This window comes from Neolamprologus multifasciatus, chromosome 12 (assembly GCF_963576455.1).
Source record: "Neolamprologus multifasciatus chromosome 12, fNeoMul1.2, whole genome shotgun sequence".
Lineage (NCBI taxonomy): Eukaryota > Metazoa > Chordata > Actinopteri > Cichliformes > Cichlidae > Neolamprologus > Neolamprologus multifasciatus.
The window spans coordinates 36723230-36745887 of NC_140450.1; the positions used below are offsets into that span (position 1 = coordinate 36723230).

Below are 22658 nucleotides of genomic sequence, written 5' to 3' on the forward strand. Positions count from 1 at the left end.
AATAACATCATGGAGAAACTCGCAGCTATCCAACGGGAGATTGAGAGACCAGTGTCGGTGTTGGAGTGCTAAAAACAGCTTGAAATTCTCATGAGTTGTTTGTAAAAGAAAAATCATCGTTATAATGCTGCTACCCCTTCGGCGCCAGCTGTGGGCTCAAGGCTGGAGCCGAACAACAACACCCTGATAACCACTGTGTTTTGACTGTTCTTCCCACTCTATGCAAGGCCACCTGGGTTGGCTGGAAGACTGTTTACTTAGCCTGTTAGGGTGAAGGACACTGTCTCAGCTGAACTATGGACACGCACACACATACATTTACACTGATAAGCACTCACACATCCCTCCTCCCCTTCCAACGCCTTCGATGCTTGTTGCCTCCTGGGAACACGAGGCGGGTCTGGGCCCGCGCTGGAGAGTCGGCGCAGTGGCAGGATGGCTGCTGTGTTGCCTGGGATTACTCCTCACCCCCTACCCAACCCTGTTGCTGGTCACGTGCTCTATAATGATGTGCTGTGGACATCTATGTGCTTTCTGTGCAGAGGAGTTTTTTTGCCTCCTGTTCTCATGTTGTCCTCTATAGCCCAGCATGAGTAGAGGTCTCTTTTTTCCTCTTGTACTTTCCCATTGTAGTGTACATTTCAGTGTTTTTCTGTAATGCAACCGTTCTCTGACTTGTATCCCCATGTGATGTCTGTGTTGTGTGTGTAAGGTCGGGGGGCGGGTTCATTCAACTGCAGGACAACCTGCCACTGCATGTGGCGAATAAAATTTGAACTTGAACTTGATTGTGGAGGATGCAGAATTGGTCCTAGCACCGAACCCTGTGGAACTCCATAATTAACCTCAGTGTGTGAAGAGGACTCTCCATTTACATGCACAAATTGGAGTCTATTAGATAGATATGATACAAACCACTGCAGTGCAATACCTGTAATATCTACAGCATGTTCTAATCGCTCTAATAGGATATTATGGTCAACAGTATCGAACGCTGCACTGAGGTCAAGAAGGACAAGCACAGAGATGAGTCCACTGTCAGAGGCCATAAGAAGATCATTTGTAACCTTCACTAAAGCTGTTTCTGTGCTGTGATGAACTCTGAAACCTGACTGAAACTCTTCAAATAAACCATTCCTCTGCAGATGATCTGTTAGCTGTTTGACAACTACTCTTTCAAGGATGTTTGATATAAAGGAAGGTTGGAGATTGGCCTATAATCAGCTAAGACTGCTGGGTCTAGAGATGCTTTTTGAGTAAAGGTTTAACTACAGCCAGCTTGAAGGCCTGTGGTACATAGCAGATTATTAGAGATAGGTTGATCATATATAAGATCGAAGAATTAATTAGTTACTTTAGTCTCAGTTTCACATTTTGCCTTTTAATTATGTTATGGTTCTAGCCTCAATAAATTGCTCACTTTCTGATCAAACTCACTCACGCCTCCAGTGTCTGGGTTTGGGTTTGTGCACTTACCCGACTGGCAACCACCAGCTGGACCAGACCTGCAGCAGAGCGGAGGATAGCAACAGCCTCCTGATGAGTAAGACCCACCAAAGACTGATTATTAATCATCAGTAACTCATCACCAGCATGAAGACGCCCATCCCTGTAAAACAGACACACACACACACACACACACACACACACACACACACACACACACACACACACACACACACACACACACACACACACACACACACACACACACAGAAGGGGGGTTGGAGAGAGGTCAACAAATATAAACTAAACCATGTATTTTATACATTTTTCCTTCCTAACTGCACCTGTAAATGGCGCCTCCCTCCTCTATATGTGTAATGATGATGCCATGAGGGGAACGCTTGGAGCCACGCCCCCCTGTGATCTTTATGCCAAGGCCCTCCTGACCCTTCACCATGTGCATTTTCCAGATGTGGTTGGTATCTCTGGGCTACAAAAAACACATGAAAAACAAACAACTTATCAGATATAAATGTTACTACATACTAGCTATATTATCAGTAATGTGCAAAAACATGAATTATGTAGAAAACAGGAGCAAAGATAAGCTACAAACACTTTGCATGATATACAGGAATGACATAGCAGTTGTTTCTCACAACACTGACCTACATGTTAAACCACTATCCCATTACTCTCTTGCTTTCCTTGGAAATCTTTAATTAAACATGGACTAACTTACTGGTCATATGCAATCATGTGGTTAAGGTCCATTGAGGCACTATTGATAAATCACCAAATAAGCTCCAGCTCTCCCCCTGCAAATGACTATATTTTCTGCCCTGCTGGTTGGTTGCTCCACATTGACAATATACAGTGGCTTGCAAAGTATTCGGCCCCCTTGAACTTTCCCACATTTTGTCACATTACAGCCACAAACATGAATCAGTTTTATTGGACTTCCACGTGAAAGACCAACACAAAGTGGTGCACACATGAGAAGTGGAACGAAAATCAGACATGACTCCAAACATTTTTTATAAATAAATAACTGCAAAGTGGGGTGTGCGTAAGTATTCAGCCCCCTGAGTCAATACTTTGTAGAACCAGCTTTTGCTGCAGTTCCAGCTGCCAGTCTTTTAGGGTCTGTCTCTACCAGCTTTGCACATCTACAGACTGAAATCTTTGCCCATTCTTCTTTGAAACAGCTCCAGCTCAGTCAGATTAGATGGACAGCGTTTGTGAACAGCAGTTTAACAGCAGTAAACGCTCGTTCAGCTCGACCCTCCCATACCGGCCACTTCACTCAACAACCAAGTCTTTGTATTAATCACTCGCTGAGCCGAACCTGTCCATCTGGTCACGCCAGGAAACCTCTGGGAAGCACTCTTATTCCTCACCTTCACCTCCCCTGAAACGCCTTGAATTCTCAGCTACCCTCGATTAAGAAAACACAATCCACACATCAACTGGTCAACGAGGTCACAAGCTGGAATATTTTGTGTCTGCAAGCTGCTTATCCTCAGCTCTAGCCTCAGCCACACCTTCACCTCTGGATATTTCCTCAGTCCAAAAGCAACATCATAACCCTTCAGGACGTCTTCAGTAAGGACAAGGCGTGGTCCCTTCTACCCCACGGAGCCTATGACTGCGCCATTGACCTGCCCTTCACTCCCACACCACTCGGACGTTTGCCCAGCTGCCCCCTCTAAAGCTTTGTGCTCTCCATGTGCAAGTAATGCAGAATCATCTTCTCTCCAGTTGTAGCTCTTCACACACTGTACACTGCCTCCAGGTCAGAGACTCCCCGCCACATGTCCTCGTCTTATTACGGTTATTTCTGTTTCTAATCAAACCTGTGGAGTTCTTATCGCTGTTGCGTTTGTGTCCACTGCCACGTACTGGCCTCGGGCCCCATCACAGTACTGTCTGAAAGGTTTAACAGCTGTCAGTGTAAAACAGGGTCAAAGGAAACCCACATGCACAACTTTTATTTTTCATTTCTGGGCAGCCAGGGAGGGAAGCATCTTCCCATTCCCACTCTCCTCTCCCACTGGTGTCTATGCTAGAGTCATATGATGAAGTCCCAAGATACCAAATAAACTTTAGGAAAAAAACAGATCACAATTTATTTTTCAAACCATAACTAAAATTCAGCCTCACAGATGTTAGAAAGTTTTTAGGATTTTGAAACCGTTGCCTGATCAGACTGATCTGCTGTTTCATGTTCTGACAGAGCTCTCTGTTTGCACGAGACATCTCTGCCCCCTGGGCTTACAGTTTTATGATCACGTTTCCATGACAATTGTTGGGTTTATATTGTTGGATTGTCATTTATGCTTAGAAATATATGACCATAGATGCGTAGAGGTGCATAATCTAATAATAATAATAATAATAATAATAATAATAATCCAGAGTGTTCTGGCATACACACACATCCTAAGGCCATGAGAGGTCGTACCGTCTCTTCCTGATTTACGGTACAGGAGGATTGTATCTGTATCTCTTTTAGTATGAGAGCCTTTTGTTTGGACCGCTGGACTCCGGCTTTTTAAGGAGGCGTTCACAGGGTCACATCTTGATACACACACATACACACAGATGGTACTATTTGTTCACCTGTGTAAGACGTCATATGTTAATGAACCTATGCATATTCATGTAACCACAATAAAGAGCAGTGCTATGGGGGAGCTGACTGAGAGCGACTGGCGTTCGAGCGGCAGGAACAGCGCTCGTCTCAGGCGTCGCCCTCGTGCACGAGATCACACAAAGAGCTGTGGTGACGCGTTTTGCTTTTGCCGTTGTAGCAGAATTGTCTTGGTGTTCCAGCAATGGGTTTGTGCTAGATGAACCTATCAACAACCACATTAGATTGTATTTGCTTCTCATTGAAACAGTTACTGAGTGAAACATGTTGGGAGCTTCTACAGACGTGTATTGATCCGATTTGTCTCACCTGGCATAAATATTCACTGCAGGAAGAATCCATTTTGAACTCTAGCAGCTGACTGTAACACCTTAGCGGCTGGGGGGCAGCCTCGCCACCGTGTGGACGCTGGGGAGCAGCTCTGACCTGAGAACAGTGGTCCGGGCTTTCCTTAGACGGTGTGGGGAGGACGTGAGCTGAGTTATCTGGAGGACGAGTTTCTATATTCTCAGGATGAGAACTGTAGTCATGATAAGACCTCCGCACTTCGTGGTTGAAGGATGAGCGTGATATCACTCCACATTTACGTGTGCGTCTGTAATTTGCAGAGCTGTCGGAGGACTCCGATGTGCTGTGACGCTGGTCTTCACAGTTGTCACTGGTGAGTGGGATACAAACACTTTCAGCTGCATCACAGGGAGGAAGAGGAGCCTTTCGCTTGACTCGCCGCAGCAGTATCAGGTAAATACAGCCTCCATTCCAGCACTGGTCAGTCAGGTAACTGTGAATAAGGCAAAGATGAAGGTGTCATAAAATAAAGGCAGAACTATTTTAGGAGTAGTCTTTGCACTGAGGTCAGTATTTCTACACTTTTCTACAATAAAATGCTCGATTTGTGTTTATATTCATTGGCCTTCCTGTGAATCATTCAAACATAAAAAGGCTCCTGACTCAACGAAGCAGTGTTTGTCTACACATACCAGACAAATTAATAACAACTGTTTTTAATTGTTTTAAATCTTTGTTACAAGCACTTGTCACAAACACACATTTGTTTAGTTCATTTTATGCAAAGATAACAGTTTGACAGTTTGGGATGAAATAGTGTTTTTGAATTAGGAAAAGAAATCCATCAAAGACCTGACAGATGCATCTGACCCTTTAGTTTATCCTACTCTCACAGCAGAATGAAGCTTCCACTTGGGTGGCCTCACAATTTCATCTCTGCTTGTCGTTCTGTTGGCTTCATCAGGTGGAGCCCAGACGAGTATGAAGTGGCGGGAATGGGGATCAGCACCTCCAAGTCTGAGGCCGTGGTCCTCAGCCGGAAAAGGGTGGAGTGCCCACTCCCGGTCAGGGTCGAGTTACTGTCCCAAGTGGAGGAGTTTAAGTATGTCGTGGTCTTGTCTTGTTCATGAGTGAGGGGAGGAGGCAGCAGGGCATCCACAGATAGGTCTGTTGGTCTCTCACAGATACAGATGCTGTACCATCCATCTTGGTGAGGACAGAGCTGAGTGTAAAACCGAAGCTCTCAATTTACCGGTCGATCTACGTCCCTACCCTCACCTATGGCCACGAGCTGTGGGTGGTGACCCAAAGAACGAGATCGCGGATACAAGCGGCAGAAATGAGCTTCCTCTGAAGGGTGGCTGGCCTCTCCCTCAGAGATAGGGTGAGAAGTTCGGCCATTCAGGAGGGGATTAGAGTAAAGCCACTGCTCCTCCACACCAAAAGGAGCCAGTTAAGATAGTTAGGGCTTCTGACAAGGATGCCTCCTGGGTGAGGTGTTCCAGCCATGTCCCATGGGGAGGAGGCCCCGGGGCCTTGGTGTTCCCCCGGATAAGCTAGAGGATTTGACCCTGTGACCTAGCCCTGCATAAGCAGCAGAATATGGATGGATGAACTGAAAACAGATGAAAAGTCATCGAGCTGTAACCAGCAGGTCTCTGTAAGGCAGGATAAATTAATGTTGATCAATTATTAAATCATTTGCTAAGAAAAATAAAGGTAACATTACAAAACATTGACTCTTAAGCCCACCAGAAGTGTGGGAGCATATTTTAGATCTACAGCAGAAGCATGACTTAACCTCAGCGTGACAGTTTGATGTAATCACCATGAAATCACCATAGAGTCACTGTAAAACAAATGATTACACTACCAGACATTTCTGTCCGCTGTACTTTCCAGTCACAGATTGAAGCACTTTGTGCTTCAGTGACAGAGAGCTTCAGAGGGTTTATATATTTCTACAGGGTGGATTTATATGGATACACCGTAATAACATGGGAATGGTTGGTGATATTAAAGTCCTGTTTGTGGCACATTAGTATATGTGAGGGGGCAAACTCCTCAACATGGGTGGTGACCATGGTGGCCATTTAGAAGTCGGCCATCTTGGATACAACTTTTGTTTTTTCAACAGGAAGAGGGCCATGTGACACATCAAACTTATTGGTAATGTCACAAGAAAAACAATGGTGTGCTTGGTTTCAACGTAACTTTATTCTTTCATGACTTATTTACAAGTTTCTCTTTGTTCACAGCCATTGACATGTCGAAGAGGTTAACACGTGAGGATCGAAACTGTGTTGATATCTGGTGAACGCAGTAACCGGGTCATTGCAGCAGATTTCAATGCAAGACCCCCTACGAGACCACCCATCTCCCATGCTACAATTAGCAAACTGCTTGCTAAGTTTGGTGAAACTGGTTCAGTGTTGGATTTGCCAAAATGTGGACGTGAGAAAACTGTGACTAATGAAGAAACATCAATGGCTGTCCCAGCTTCATTCAGCAAGAGCCCACAGTGTAGCACTCGCCGCATGTCACTGGAGAGTGGCATTAGTCGAACATCCCTTCGGCGGATATTAGCTACTCACAAATGGCACCCTTACAAACTCCAGCTACTGCAGCATCTCAACGAGGATGACCCAGATCAGCACAGAATTTGCAGAATGGGCAAAACAAAAATTGGAACAGGACCCTCAGTTCACGCAGAAGATTTTGTTCAGTGATGGGGCAAACTTTTATGTGAACGGTGAAGTTAACAAACAAAACCACCGCTATTGGTCTGACACTAACCCACATTGGATGGATCCTCCAAGACTGTTGGAACAACAAAAGTGATGGTTTGGTGTGGTATATGGGGTACAACGATAGTGGGTCCATTCTTCATCAATGGAAACATCAAGACCACTGGATATTTGAAATTGCTACATGATGATGTGTTTCCCTCTTTATGCACTGAAGCTGGCACGTTCCCTGAGTTTTTCCAGCAAGATGGTGCACCACCACATTATGGGTGCCAGGTCCGAGCATTCCTAGATGAACAGTTTCCTGGAAAGTGGATTGGTCGTCGTGGGCCAGTTGAATGGCCCCCAAGGTCTCCCGATCTGACCCCCTTAGACTTTTATCTTTGGGGTCATCTGAAGGCAATTGTCTATGGTGTGAAGATACGAGATGTGCAGCAGCTGAAACTACGGATACTGGATGCCTGTGCTGGCATTTCTCCTGCGGTGTTGCTATCAGTGTGTGAAGAGTGGGAGAAGAGGGTTGCATTGACAATCCAACACAATGGGCAGCACATTGAACACATTTTATAAGTGGTAAGAAACTTGTAAATAACTCATGAAAGAATAAAGTTATGTTGAAACCAAGCACATCATTGTTTTTCTTGTGTCATTACCAATAAATTTGATGTGTCACATGACCCTCTTCCTATTGAAAAAACAAAAGTTGTATCCAAGATGGCCGACTTCTAAATGGCCACCATGGTCACCACCATCTTGAGGAGTTTGCCCCTCACATATACTAATGTGCCGCAAACAGGACTTTAATATCACCAACCATTCCCATGTTGTTACGGTGTATCCATATAAATGGCCCACCCTGTGTATGTATGTGTATATATATATATATATATATATATATATATATACACACCGCTGCTGACATCACCTCCAGCAGCGGTTACTTTAAATCTCCTGCTGATTCTGATTGGGAAGTACCTTCTGCTGTGTTTGCGCCCATGTCACCTGATTCTTGGGTTGTCCCAAATTCAGATCACCCTTTCAGATCATCTATCTATCTATAGATAGATAGATAGATAGATAGATAGATAGATAGATAGATATAGATATATAGATATATGTATATGTGCTCACACTACTCTTCATCACTGTAGAGCACTTGGGTATAGAGGACTTCAAACTGCCCCAGTCCAAATCATGATCCTTGTACCTGTGCTTGGAGCTCTGATCACTCTGTTGGGTCAGACTGTGGCAGCAAACCACCAAACGTCTGCTCTGACAGAGCTGCTCACACTTGTTAATGTTCATAATGATGATTTGGTTATCAATGCTGCTGCCTGTTTCTTCAGTGTATTTGCTGTGGAGGTAATGAGTGTTATTTACTTTTCACAGATCTTCACTCATATATCAGTTTTTATTAATCTTACCTGGCTCCACTGACATCTACTCCCACCATTAGCTGCCCATTCAGCGACAGCAGTTCATCTCTCAGTTTGATCCCACCACAACGAGCTGCTGGGCTCCTCTTCCTCACCTCCGTCACCCAGATGCAGCCCACGTCCATGATGGGGCTCTGATCCCTCCTGCTCCTCGGGCCTCCCTTCTTTCTTCCCTTTGGGTCTCCAAAAATAGGGATGTTTCCAAAGCTGAGGCCGAAGTCCGCAGCATCGCCCTCATCCTTACTGAGGGAAACCGTATGAAGCTCAACATCTAACGCCTCACTGTGTGAGGCCCGGCTGGCTGATGGAGCTGTGTCCCCCTCCATGAAGTTGAAATGAATGTACTCCACCAGCTTCTGAATAGCAGCCAGACAGAGGGACGTGTCCTCCACATGTCCTCCGCCACTAACAGTGCTGCACACACTCCCCCCATCCCCGTTCAGGTAGGAGTCAGGATCCAGCCGCTGCAGAGAGAAGAGTCACCGATCAGGAAACACTTGCATCTGTGCAGACGTTAGTTTTCAACAAATACACATTCATTCTGCTCCTCACAGGACACTTTTAATTTTGATTTCTTTCTTTTTTAATCTTGTCCTGTCAGCAGCTTCAGAGCTGTGATGTGAATGCATGCAGCAGGCTTTGCTCCTGCAAGAACAGCTGCACAGCATCTCTATCAGGGTGTCAAACTCGCGGCCCGCGGGCCTCTTGCGGCCGTGCATTGATGTGGAGAAACATAATGCAGGTTGTCTTTGAGGTGACTGTTTGTTAGGGAGGAAAATCCAAAGCACAACATGACTGAATATGAAGACGACATGAGCAGAGAGCACAAAGCTGCTGAGGCTGTCAGTGACAGTCACACTGTGTGCACTTATTTATTCTGTTCTGTACAAACACAACGTGTGCGCACACAGGACCAGTGTGTTTGAAAGGCTTCAGATAAGTTTGCAGTTTTGTCTTATACAAGATTTGAAATTTAAAAAACAAACAAAACATTTTAGGAAATATTTGTGTGTTTGTTTTGTTCTAGCTCACAGGTGTCGAACTCCAGGCCTCGAGGGCCGGTGTCCTGCAGGTTTTAGATGTCCTTGATCCATCACAGCTGATTTAAACGGCTAAATGACTCCTCAACATGTCCTGCAGTTCTCCAGAGACCTGGTAATGAACTCATCATGTGATTCAGGTGTGTTGACCCAGGGTGAGATCTAAAACCTGCAGGACACCGGCCCTCGAGGCCTGGAGTTCGACACCCCTGTTCTAGCTGAACACGTGTGAGACGACAGCAGTGGCTCTCAGCTCAGTTTGACCCCCTGATCTACCGGCTCCTCTTGTTCATGGGAATCCTTTATCTGTTTATTCATCTCTGTGGGTCTTATTTCAAATATTACATTGAATGTGCTACAGTATGTGCTAGCATTGCTGTCACCAACAGCTTCAGCTGTCACAGACAAAAACAAACAGCAGCTGGGAGACGCACGACTCCACAATCCTCTGATGGTGTGCACTGAAGTGGAGGCCATGCTCACGTAGGAGCACGTCATGACGTCTCACTCCACCTTTTGGTAGAAAAACACGTTGTTTTTGTTTTTTACACCAAATGAAAGCAGACGTACGGAGCCGTGCGTCCTCCTGGGATCAAACCAGGGATCTTTCACTTAGTAGGTGAAACTACAAAACCATCAAACTTTGTTCAGTAAAAATGGAAAAAACGACGCTTGCAGCCAGAACAAAGCGCACAATGTTGAGTTGTCTGGGTATTAATGAGGTTGTGGTGGGAAATGTGTCATCGTTGGTGCTGTTTGTTTGTAATGCAGACACACTGTTGTTTTTCTGTCAGTGTGACTGTTGCTGTGATTTGGTGCTGAATAAATCAAACTGCATTTATCTGAACGACATTTTAATAATTAAATGAAGTATGCATGTTTTACTCCCCATGAGTGATCGCTCTGCCCAGGGTCACCACAGAGCAGTCAGTGAACGACTTTCTGTGTGTCGCTGTCTTTCCCTCATCTGCTGTCGGTCCAGGTTTGCATCCTGCCTGTTTGACTTCTCGGTGTGATGCATGTCCCAGTCAGAGTTGGGATTTCAGGTGGAATCAGGTAACATCAATGAGAGCATGCAGCATTATCTGATGTGGAGCGACTGGTCAGTGCCGTGTAGCCAGAGGAGCTGTCCTGACTTACATCATCATCCTGCTGTGACCTCGTGCTGTGAGCCCCACGCCAATCCTCCAGCAGTGACAGAATGCTTATGGCGTTGTCCTGAGTGATCGGCATCCTGGCATCTCCGCTTGTCCTTCACCAGACGCCACTCTGATGCTTCCAATGATCAGTGTGGGAGCAGGAACCAGCCTGGGATGGCTGCCCCAAACCCATCTCTCAGAGAGAGCAGTGCAGAGACCGTGTGGCAGAGACCAGGGTGGATGTCATTACTGACAGGACACGTCTGTAGGGTCTGCAGCACGAGACAGAGACAGCGTGATACAGACTTTAATACACACACAGATGATGTTTGTTTTTCATCGAGCTCATCGGTCATTCCTGCACGTCTGTGCTCTGATGCTTTACATGGTAACAGTGCACCAAACAGACCCTGGAGGGTAAAGAGCTCAGAGTCTTATGATGTGCAGCACCAACCAATCAAAACGCACTGTGCATGATCATTTCCAAAGTACATATAAAACAAAGAGCTCAAAGTAATGCCTACTGCTGTTCAGGCTTCAGTGCAGCTATGCCATGTTGTTGGCTGTTATAGAACAGTTTATATGGAGCAGCTAAACAGGAAGAGGTCTGTGTGTTTTCCTTGTTATCGTCTCCACGCTTACAGAGGAAGGAACTGAAAACGAAGCTTCTCCCAGTTACTAGGACTAACTAGTACTAACTAGGACCAACTAGGACTAACTAGGGCTAACTAGAACTAACCAGGACTAACTAGTACCAACTAGGACCAACTAGGACTAACTAGGGCTAACTAGGACCAACTAGGACCAACTAGGACTAACTAGGGCTAACTAGAACTAACTAGTACTAACTAGGACCAACTAGTACCAACTAGTACTAACTAGGACCAACTAGGACTAACTAGGGCTAACTAGGACCAACTAGGACTAACTAGGGCTAACTAGGACTAACTAGGGCTAACTAGGACCAACTAGGACCAACTAGGACTAACTAGGGCTAACTAGAACTAACTAGTACTAACTAGGACCAACTAGTACCAACTAGGGCTAACTAGGACTAACTAGTACCAACTAGTACCAACTAGGGCTAACTAGGGCTAACTAGTACTAACTAGGACCAACTAGGACCAACTAGTACCAACTAGTACTAACTAGGACCAACTAGGGCTAACTAGTACTAACTAGGACCAACTAGGACCAACTAGTACCAACTAGTACTAACTAGGACCAACTAGGACCAACTAGGACTAACTAGGGCTAACTAGGGCTAACTAGAACTAACTAGTACCAACTAGGGCTAACTAGGACTAACTAGGACCAACTAGTACAACTAGGGCTAACTAGGACTAACTAGGACCAACTAGTACCAACTAGGGCTAACTAGGGCTAACTAGTACTAACTAGTACTAACTAGGACCAACTAGGACCAACTAGTACCAACTAGGACCAACTTGGGCTAACTAGAACTAACTAGGGTTAACTAGGACTAACGAGGACTAACTAGAACTAACTAGGGTTAACTAGGACTAACTAGGACTAACTAGTACTAACTAATACTAACTAGACTACATGCTGAAAACAACCTGGTGTTTGTGACTGCGACACAGGAACCTGCTGACGTCTCACAGAAGAGTTTGTAGAGTAAGGAGCAGCGACACAACAGACTGTGTGTGTTTACAGTTCAGATTGAAACTGTGCAGAGAATTCAGATTTTCACCGTGTGGCACATTCAAATCTTATGACTGAAGACTGAGTCCTGATGCTGTTAGCGAAGCAGTCAGAAGCAGGATATGCACGAGATCATGTGATATTTCACACACAGTGAGCTGGGTGATCAAACTTAAACTGGCTGCAGTCAGAAACAGCTCAGCCAGCAGGATCTTCACAACAAACTGCTCCCGAGGAATCTGGGCTGACGCTGCATGTGCACACTTAGAGCTACTCGTGGCCACATCTGTGGCAGATATAGACAAAAACGCAGGCTGCCATGTGACCACACTGTAATGACTATGTAGAGCCTGGGCTTCAAATAAACTGCTGGGCTTTGTGGCACCATCTGCGTCTGCTATTCCTGTGCACACCAACAGTGCCTGCCCTGTCCTGGCCCGAGCTGAACGTGGGCTGGAACAACTAAATGTCCCGGGGTGAGGGTATAGCACAGGGTGCACGCTTCGAGGGGACAAACTGCAGTTACAGTCTTGGACTCTGACTGACTGAGCCAAAAACCATACAGGATGGGTTTCATCTGCTTTTGTACTTCAACAAACAGATCACATTTTCACTTGTTTAAAGGACAAAGTGCTGGAGTTTAAGACTCAGTTAACAAATGACAAACAAATGCATTCGTTCTTTGTCAGATCATCACAGACTTACCAGCTCTGCAGGAACGTAGCAGCTCCTCGGCATCTACAGGATCCTTCAGTGCATCCAGCGTCTGTGAGCACAGGAAGCCTGAAAACAACGACAAACGCAGCTGTTTCTATTTGTACCGACATCTGAACAAATGCATCTGACATCACATCTGTGCACAATGAGCCCGTGTGATTGGCTACGAAGGGTTCGTAATCTTCAGACTGAAGTTTGAGAGGAGAACAGGATCATCCGCTGACACACTTCAGCTAAATAACAACAGCATTAACATGACATTTCCAGTAATGACCTAAATCCTCCTAAATGGAGCACCCCCCCCCCCCATAATCTCTGCTCAGGGCTCCACACACAGTGCGATGCTGCCCCTCTACAGGACGCTGGCTCAGCACAGTCAAACTGGTGAAGCTCCACATCAGGCCTGTTGCACACGTGTCAGTGATCATCAGAACGTGATGAAGGAAGCAGCTGGTGATGATGACCTTATAGAAGGAGCCTTCGCTCTACACGTTCAGCTCATAGAGACGTGTGGAGGTGTGTGCTGTTGACCACGGTTACTCGTTATGTACGTGGGAAAGTCACACATTGTTCTCACTGTATGTTTCATTCATCCTTAAAGACACCGGTCAGCCATCTTGGTAATGCCAATGGGCATCAGCTGAGCAGCCCCATCACATCTAATGACTTGAGAAAGAGTCACAACAGTAACGTCACTGGTACATAAATGATAAGAGCTGCTTATAAAGTTAAACTATGTCCCAGACGCTTCAGTTCTGCATCAGCTGGGAGCTGAAGTGTGAGTCACACAGCTGAAGCTTTGCTACCTGGTCTGGTTCTTGTATAACACGTTTCTGCTCTCTCACAGCACTTTGCACAGCTAGCACACACTCACACTATGATGGATGCATCAGGAGCAGCTTGGGCTCAGTACCTGTGGAGTACCCAGGGATGACCTCAGCCTGCTGAGCCTCCCTGCTGTCACACAAAGCTGCAATTCTGTTGTTTTCCTACACATTTCTGTTTATTCCTCTTTGATTTCTTAGCTAACCTACAACAAATATCTACTGTGGAATATTTTTAATTTCTAGAGGTTTGTGCGTGGTCACAGTTGTATGACTGTGGGTGCTGTGTGATATTTCTCCCCCCGATAACCACACAGATCACTAATAAGTGCATTTTCCTGCAGTTCTGTGAGTCTCAGCAGCTCGACCTGTGTGGATGTTTCAGCTGGGAGTTGAGTACCTGGAGTCGAATGTTTCGACCAATGCATGACACTGTAACTGTAACGGCCGCCATTTTCTTTGTATTTCCTACACGGCGTGCTGCGGGGAAAAGCCTGTGCTAATGTTTGAGGTTTATTTGGAGCTCTGACGGCTCGTTTCCCTCTCGTCTTAAACTCTCTCCACGCTACGTGATTCTTGCGTAGGTGCTAGAGGTTTGTCATGTTTGAGTGGAGGCGGGGCCACTGTGCAGGTTCTGGTCCGTGTCAGACGTTTCATAACCAAACCACGTCCACGCTACAGAGGCAGCCCCTCGTTTAGGAGTCCTGTTTGGACTGGTCCTTCTGTTTGGAGCTAACTGGTTCTGCCTCGTCTTCACTGGTCATGCTGGGATCCTCTGTGCCTGCATCCACATGTCGACCAAACCATGAACACATATTGCTGTAAGCAGCTTATTTTGTGACACCAGGAAAAAGTATAATTTGATGGTCATATCACACAGCCCGAGGCAGGAACACCCCACACCTCACAATAAATACAGCACGAGGATGTTTAGAGGAAGCTAGAAGCAGCTGGAAGTGGCTGTTGTTGTGAACTGGTACCATAGAAACAAAACTGAGATCCAGTCTGGGATCATTCTTGAATTTGAGTTTCTTTCTAAGCTCCAGGCGATTACACTAAGACTTGGACGGATCAATAAGCTACTTTCTAATTAAACTGCTCAGAACATTTACAAAACAGCTGATATTACTCTTCATCAGAGTCTCCAGTGAGATACCCACTGTGGGCTTCAGAGGAGAAACGTGCTCGTTATGGAGTCGAGCTCAGTATTATTCAGACTGTTGGTTGAAGCATTGTTTCTGTCCATCTATAGTTTGGCAACAGGATTAGTTGGTTGTGTGTTCCAGGCTGACCTACATGCTTCACCCACCCCCACAGCCCACTCTTCGTCCTGGCACCATATGGCCAAAGATTAGAAACAGCCTCATTTCAGTGGATCTAAAGTGCCACATTGTTAGACTGCAGGAGAAACCCACAGTGTCGCTGTAACCTGGAGCACACGCAGCTATGACACTGACTGTCTTCCAGGATACCCATAATTCAGTGCTGCTCTGTGTGGTCTGCCAGTTCAGGTTCTTCATCGGGCACTTCACTCATATATTAAATAGTTTGTGCACACATGGACCCGAAGTTTGAATTAGATCGTGGCTCAAGAGTTGGGAGTTCGTCTTGTAATCGGAAGGTTGCCGGCTCGAGCCCCGGCTTGGACAGTCTCAGTCGTTGTGTCCTTGGGCAAGACACTTCACCCGTTGCCTACTGGTGGTGGTCAGAGGGCCCGGTGGCGCCAGTGTCCGGCAGCCTCGCCTCTGTCAGTGCGCCCCAGGGTGGCTGTGGCTACAATGTAGCTGCCATCACCAGTGTGTGAATGTGTGTGTGAAGCGCTTTGGGGTCCTTAGGGACGCTAAGCGCTTTACAAATACAGGCCATTTACCATTTAGATGAAAAACATAGTTTTTCTTCTGGATTTAATTTCTCTGTTGTTCTCCACGACTGTTATATTGTTGGAAATGTCATATTAAAATAAACAGAGGCCAGAGGTCACAGGGGCAGCAGTCCACACATGCTAGACCACCTCCTGCACCTGGGAACCAAGGCGTTCCCACACCAGCGGCGAGACATCATCTCCCATGCTCAGAACACCTCAGCTCAGAGGCACCAGGAGATGAACCACCTTAACTGGCTCCTTTAATGAGGAGCAGCTCGACTCTGAGCTCCTCCTGAAGTTCTTCAACCTACCTCTAAGGGAGACCCAGCAACAGCAGCAGCCACCTCAAGGTGATTTATACTGTAAGGTAGACCCTACAAAAACCCCAACAACCATATGACCTCCTATGAGCAAGCCACCCACTGCCCAGTGGCCATACGTGATGGTAGGAACACAGCAAGTAAACTTACAGGTTCCCTCTGCACGTTCTTCAGTAGGCTGGTAGAACATCTGCATCACTGCAGGTGCTGACAACACCCCAACATACTTAAACTCCCCTCGAGGCAGCGGCTTGTCCACAGCATAGACGAGGCATCTGCTCCCCCCAAACCCAAGCAGCCACAGAAACAATCACTGCATGTCGCTTATTCACAGACTAGTGAGGAGGCAGCAACACAACAAGTGTCAACACTTCAGGGTGAGCGAGGCCGAAATAATCAACACAACAAAGCTCTGACGCCCACACACGGAGGAAGAACCACGACAGTCTCAGCTGCTTGTCAGAGACAGCAGAAGACGACTCACCCCTACCCACTCCACTTCCTCCACTGTGACACAGCGCCTCAGCCGGCTTCAGGGGAAGCTGTGACCCTCTCAGCGCTCCAGGCAGGCCTGTCCTTCAGCTGATAGTCGATATATTCGTCCAATCGCCCAACCTTAGTGTATAACTAGTGTTATTCTGGTCATTAAGGTCGACTGTGTACGACAGTCTATCAGCCTCTTCATGTAAACACTTCCTGGGTCTCGTTTCAGGAGCTTGTAAGTATTTTACTCAGTGACAAAATGTTCTCATGACAGTCTTCCTGGTTTAAACTGTGCACCTACTCTTGTCTGCTGATGGATGATGTTGTTGTCATTATTAAGTGATGTGAGAGCCTTCCTCTCCTGCATGCTGATGTTGGATGCTGGGGGCTTTGCATCGCTGAGACAGGCCCACGTTTGTCTCTGCGTCGCAGCGACATTCAGCCCTTTGGCGAGGATCTTTTTCTCTGCTCGGCTGAGCTGTCTGCCAGACGCATTTTTCACCCACTTGTCCACATCCACGGTGTGGCATCCTTATCCTTTCTGCTCACTGAGGACGCTCTTTTTAATGCACAACAAGTAGGTCAAACTTCCTTTGCTGCCTGGTCTTTTCATGCTGTGCACGACGAGGCCTCAGAGAATTCAAACACCTTTTAAAGAGTACTCTCATCTAGAAGCATAGTAAGCATACCCAGTATTACAATCACTTTATGAACTAACAGAAGGACTTTAAAGCCGTGTTGAACTGGGAACCAATAGAGCATCTCAGTGGTTTGGCCCCCTGGTACATCTCTGACTTGCTCACTGACTATAACCTGGTTCGTCTTCCCAGAATCAGTCAGTGTGCTGAGGAGGCTTCAGTTCCTGTGGCCTGTTCACAGCTGCCTGCTGACCTCAGGTCAGTTATAACTGTGGCTGAAATCAAAAACAGACTCAAGTCCTTTTTAATTCTCACATGTACTTAATAACTGTGTGTGTCTGTGTGTGTTAACTTATGAGTAATAACATGTAAAATAAAAACCGACACTGACATTCAGTCAGCTGTAGTTCCCTTTCTTATGTTTTAGCTTCAGCTCTGTAATAAAGCACACAGCACAGGACACAGTGTGTTTGGCTAGACTGGAACATGCGGGGATTACAGATATTTATTGTTTCAGGCCTCGCTGAGCTGCTGTCAGCAGTTTATGTGAGCTGAGGGGGCCTGAGCAGAGCAGGCTGCGTCTGTGCACAACTACAGACATATTAACCTCCTGTATTCACACAAAAAGCCTTCTATGCACAACACAAATGCTTCAAATTGTTACAAAGTTATGAACATAAACTATGACATGTATATAGTATATATGTAGTATAGTTGACACGGACGGGCAGGAGAAAGAAAATGTCTCTGTTTATGTCCAGAGCCCAGACGTGAAGCTAACTGAACATCCCTGAGAGACCTGACAATAACTGCACTGATGCTCTTCACCCACCCTGATGGAGGCTGAGAGGTGCTGCAAAGATAAATGGGAGAGACTGCTCAAAGATAAGCGTGCCGAGCTTGTAGCATCATCCTCGAAAAGACTTAAAGCTGCAACTGCAGTCAAAGGTGTGAAGCCTCATCTACACGTCATCTTTAAATATGATTTTTAATAAATGTGCAAGAATTTCAAGCAAACCTTCTTCACTTTGTGACTATGGGACTGTATCGAATATTCGAGTAAAACGTTTAATGTAATTATGGAATAACTGTTAATGAGCTGCATGATACTGCCACATAATACAACTGAAACATGTTTTTTTAGGGATGTTGCATCTTTGGCTTTCTAAGCAGCTGCTTGTAGCCTGTGTATCCACATCAGTAATATGTCATATGATAAATGTGAAGCTCTAGTGCCTGAGCCTACATCGTAGCCTGGTTGTATGCAGGAGTGGGTTTTGGCTCAACCACACTAGTCAGGCCGAGAAAGAAAGAAACTGAGATTCTGGGTTCATCCACTTTTCAAGAGGAGGCAGCAGCCTGGAGACGTTCATGGTTTTTAGGAGCTGAAGCTCACAATCACTCTCTTACATATTGCAGGATGTCAGTGGGCGGTTTGGGCTCTTGTTAGCAGGATGGGACCAGAGAGTGTGAGCCATTCTGTGACACAACAACAGCGTTTTGATTGTGTCATCACTGCACAACAATGTGATTGGTCAGATGTTCATACACATCCAAAACATCGTAACATTGAACTTAATGTGAAAAAATAAATGCAGCAAATTCGTCCTGCGTAATGATTCCTTCAGTGTGAGCGGCTGCTTCACGAACAGATGAGTCAAAAGAAACTTTATCGCACAAAAACATTCGCACAGATTTCACTGCTGATTATTAGAGATAGTTGATCATATTTAAGATTGAAGCATTAATCAATGGCAGGACTTCTTTGAGCAGTTTTGTAGGAATGGGGTCTAAAAGACACGTTGATGGTTTGGAGGAAGTAATTATTGAAGTTAACTCAGAAAGATCAATTGGAGAAAAAGAGTCTAACTTAACATCAATGGTACTAAGAGTAGCTGTAGATAATATTACATCTGTGGGATGATTATTGGTAATTTTTTCTCTAATGATAAAAATTTTATTTGTGAAGAAGTTCATGAAGTCATCACTAGTTAACGTTAAAGGGATGGTTGGCTCAACAGGGCTCTGACTGTTTGTCAGCCTGGCTACAGTGCTGAAGAGAAACCTGGGGTTGTTCTTATTTTCTTCAATCAGTGATGAGTAGTAAGCTGTTCTGGCTTTGCGGAGGGCTTTCTTATAAAGCAACAAACTATTTCTCCAGGCTAAATGATGATCCTCTAAATTTGTGACACGCCATTTCCTCTCCAGATTACGAGTCGTCTGCTTTAGGGTACGTGTTTGAGGATTATACCACGGGGTCAGGTACTTCTGATTAGAGACCTTAGTTTTCACTGGAGCTACAGTATCCAGAGTCGTACGTAGTGAGGAGGTGAAATTATTAACAAGATAACTGAGAGAAAAGAGGCTTGTATTTTCTTACAGGGGGATTTATTCGTCCTTCAACATTTATGTGAACCAGTAATGGTTCTTAGACTTGTGCACTTGTTCGAACTTGCATTCTAACCTAGAGGCAACCAGGTTTCTGTTCCTCGAGTTTGGACTGGTGCAAACTTAACAACACACACAAGCCTCCATGTCAAACCTTTATACAATAATCACATGTGTAGCTGCATACACTTCCTCCATGTAAAGGTTGGCTACAATAGGTGACACGGGGGAGCCCATGACACAGCCATGTTTTTGTCTGTAAAAGCCTTCGTTGTATTTGAAATATGTAGTGGTGAGGCAGAGGTCTAACAGTGTGCAGATCTGATCGGGTGTGAAGTCCTTTGATGTAGTCTCTCTCTTCACTTGCATACCCACCACAGAGGCCGTGGAGACTGTCAGAATACGACTACAAGAAGACAGCTCCTTGGAGGACAGGACCAACTTCACACCCGATCAGATTTGCAGGAAGTGGAAAGGAAGGCTCTTGGCTCTTTCAAAGGAAGAGTACCCAGCCACTGGTACAGATATGTAGACGACACCTGGGTCAAAATCAAGACACAAGAAGTGGAATCCTTCACTGCGCACATCAACGCTGTGGATAAAAACATCAAGTTCACCAGGGAAGACACAAAGGACGACTATTTGCCTTTCCTGGACTGCGCTGTGCACATTGAAGAGAATGGCAACCTCAACATCGAAGTTTACCGGAAGCCCACACACACGGACCAGTACCTCCTGTTTGACTCCCATCACCCTCTGGAACACAAACTTGGAGTAATTAGGACCCTACACCACCGGGCAGAACATGTTCCCTCTAAGCCTGAAGGGAAAAAGAAGGAACACACACATGTAAAGGAAGCACTCAAAACGTGCGGCTATCCTAAATGGGCGTTCTTAAAGTCAGCAAAGAGGCACAGAAAAGAAGATCAGACACCAGCGAGGGAGGATAAGAAGGACAGACGCAACAACATCGTCATCCCCTATGTAGCCGGTGTATCAGAGAAACTCAGGAGGGTTTTCTCCAAGCATGACATCCCGGTGTACTTCAGACCCAGCAACACACTCAGACAAAAACTGGTTCACCCGAAAGACAAAACTCCAAAACACAGACTTAACAATGTGGTGTTTGCTGTACAGCAGCGAGGAATGCCCAGACCTCTACATCGGAGAGACCAAACAGCCACTTCACAAGCGCACAACACAGAAGAGCCACCTCCACAGGACAAGACTCAGCATCCATCTGCATCTTAAGGTCAAAGGTCACTCTTTCGAGGATGCCAATGTTCACATTTTGGACAGAGAGGACAGATGGTTTGAAAGAGGAGTGAAAGAAGCATCTATGTCCACTGTGAGCGACCATCTTTGAACAGAGGCGGTGGTTTACGACACCAACTCTCTGCCATCTATAATCCAGTTTTGAGTTCCCTCCCCAGACGCCTTAACGCCCACTCACATCCTGGGCCATCTGACCTCAGGAAATCACATGATAAGGTGGGGCCAGGTTTCACAATGAACTCACCTGAAACTCTGGCTGATTGGGACCCACACCCAGTTCCACACCTTGGCTCAGGCGATTAGAGGATCATCAGGGGGTCCTTTTGTCCCTCTGTGGGGGGAAACTCCCACTAGGTTTAAATCTGGGACTCTCCACCATTTGACCTTAGAACTGAAGAAGCTTCTCGGATGAAGGTGAAACGTCTTCAAGCAACTTAAAGAAGTCCAGACGCTTTTCTTTGCAAGATACAATGTTATGTGAAGTCATGTATGTAAACTTCAAGTTTAGCCTTTTGATGGTTGTCAGGATGAGTTTTAGAGCCTGTTAACACAGAGTCACCCCAACTGATCCATTATGGTCAATTCTGATACCAAAAAATGACTTGAGACCGGGCGAGCAGCTGACCCTGCTGTTAGGAATTTGAGGCTCGTCTTACTTGATTTCTGGTTCTGCTGCTTCTGTGCTGAGCTCTCATTACCAATGCAGCTCAGGCTGTTTCCTCTGCACAGTGATAGGGAAGCAGCTGAGGTACAGACAGGCTTTATTTATTGTTTTTTTAACATGAAACTTCTTTTGCTTGGCTAAAAAAGTGTGATCAACATATAAATGGTCCATCTGACATCTGTAACCCTGCAGGTTCATATTACGTAGATACGGTTCGAGTCAGTTTGACCTGGCAGTCAAAGTGGAGGCTAACGGGGTGAGCCATATTTCACTTCAAACACACAACTGACTTACTGACCTCATGTGTAAAGTGATGTTATGACGTTTGATGGGAACCTTTTCTGCTCTCCGGGCCAGCTCCACCCACACTGACTGTACACTCAGCAGGAAATGAGCAGAGTACATAAGGACTCTGCAGTGGAGACATTACACTCTGCAGCCTGTCAGTTTATTACCAAACGGGAAGTAAAAAGCTGAGAGTCCAGCAGGCTCTGGAGCTTTGATCACAGGGTGGGAGATTCGTCTGAGGAGGATGTGGCTGAAGAACATCTTGAAGTCTGATGATTCAGATTATGAACCAAATGAGGAAACTGCTATTCATATCCCTCCAAGGACAACAATATTATCAAAAAATGGTTAAATATAGTGATCTTCATCCTGAGATACACATCAGCCAAAACTGTCTGCACGAAACACAATAACAAACGACGAGTCCCAAGAGTGTGGCAGTGACTCGTGTGACAGACAAAGCTCACACAAAGCTCGGTACAGAAAGTCATTCTGAGAACAGCTAATCTGAAGAGACGGTGTATCTGAGGGAGACAGGTTCGGGAGTCCTGGCTGGGTCTGTAGCCAGCAGCACGTCTGTGGGATGCAGAACACGTCTCTGCAGACTTTGTATTTTCTCTCAGCAATCTGATTTGAAAATTGAGATACGAATGTTCAACACGCTTACAGCTATTAGTACTACATTTTAGAAAAGTCAGTATCATGGAAAACATTCTGTTTTGTATGCAGGACTTTCCAATGTACATTAAAAATGTTTAAATACACATTTTTTATGAAATAACG

At 45.7% G+C, this 22658-nt stretch overlaps 1 protein-coding gene across 3 annotated transcripts in view; it reads right to left on the reverse strand.

The window, feature by feature from the left end:
- The window catches only part of pdzd2 (PDZ domain containing 2), a 67456-nt gene that overhangs the window by 39835 nt on the left and 4963 nt on the right, over positions 1–22658 (reverse strand). For 2 of the 3 annotated variants that reach the window (XM_085179753.1, XM_085179755.1), the window contains exons 2-7: positions 13120–13197; positions 10751–11021; positions 8559–9034; positions 4409–4880; positions 1791–1936; positions 1477–1609 (exon numbers count right to left, since the gene is read on the reverse strand). In XM_085179753.1, coding sequence (XP_085035879.1) covers positions 1477–1609; positions 1791–1936; positions 4409–4880; positions 8559–9034; positions 10751–10843 — 1320 coding nt within the window. In that variant the 5' untranslated portion in view covers positions 10844–11021; positions 13120–13197. Of the gene's footprint in view, positions 1–1476; positions 1610–1790; positions 1937–4408; positions 4881–8558; positions 9035–10750; positions 11022–13119; positions 18471–22658 lie in introns of those variants that run through there. The other variant, XM_085179754.1, reaches the window with a different exon arrangement.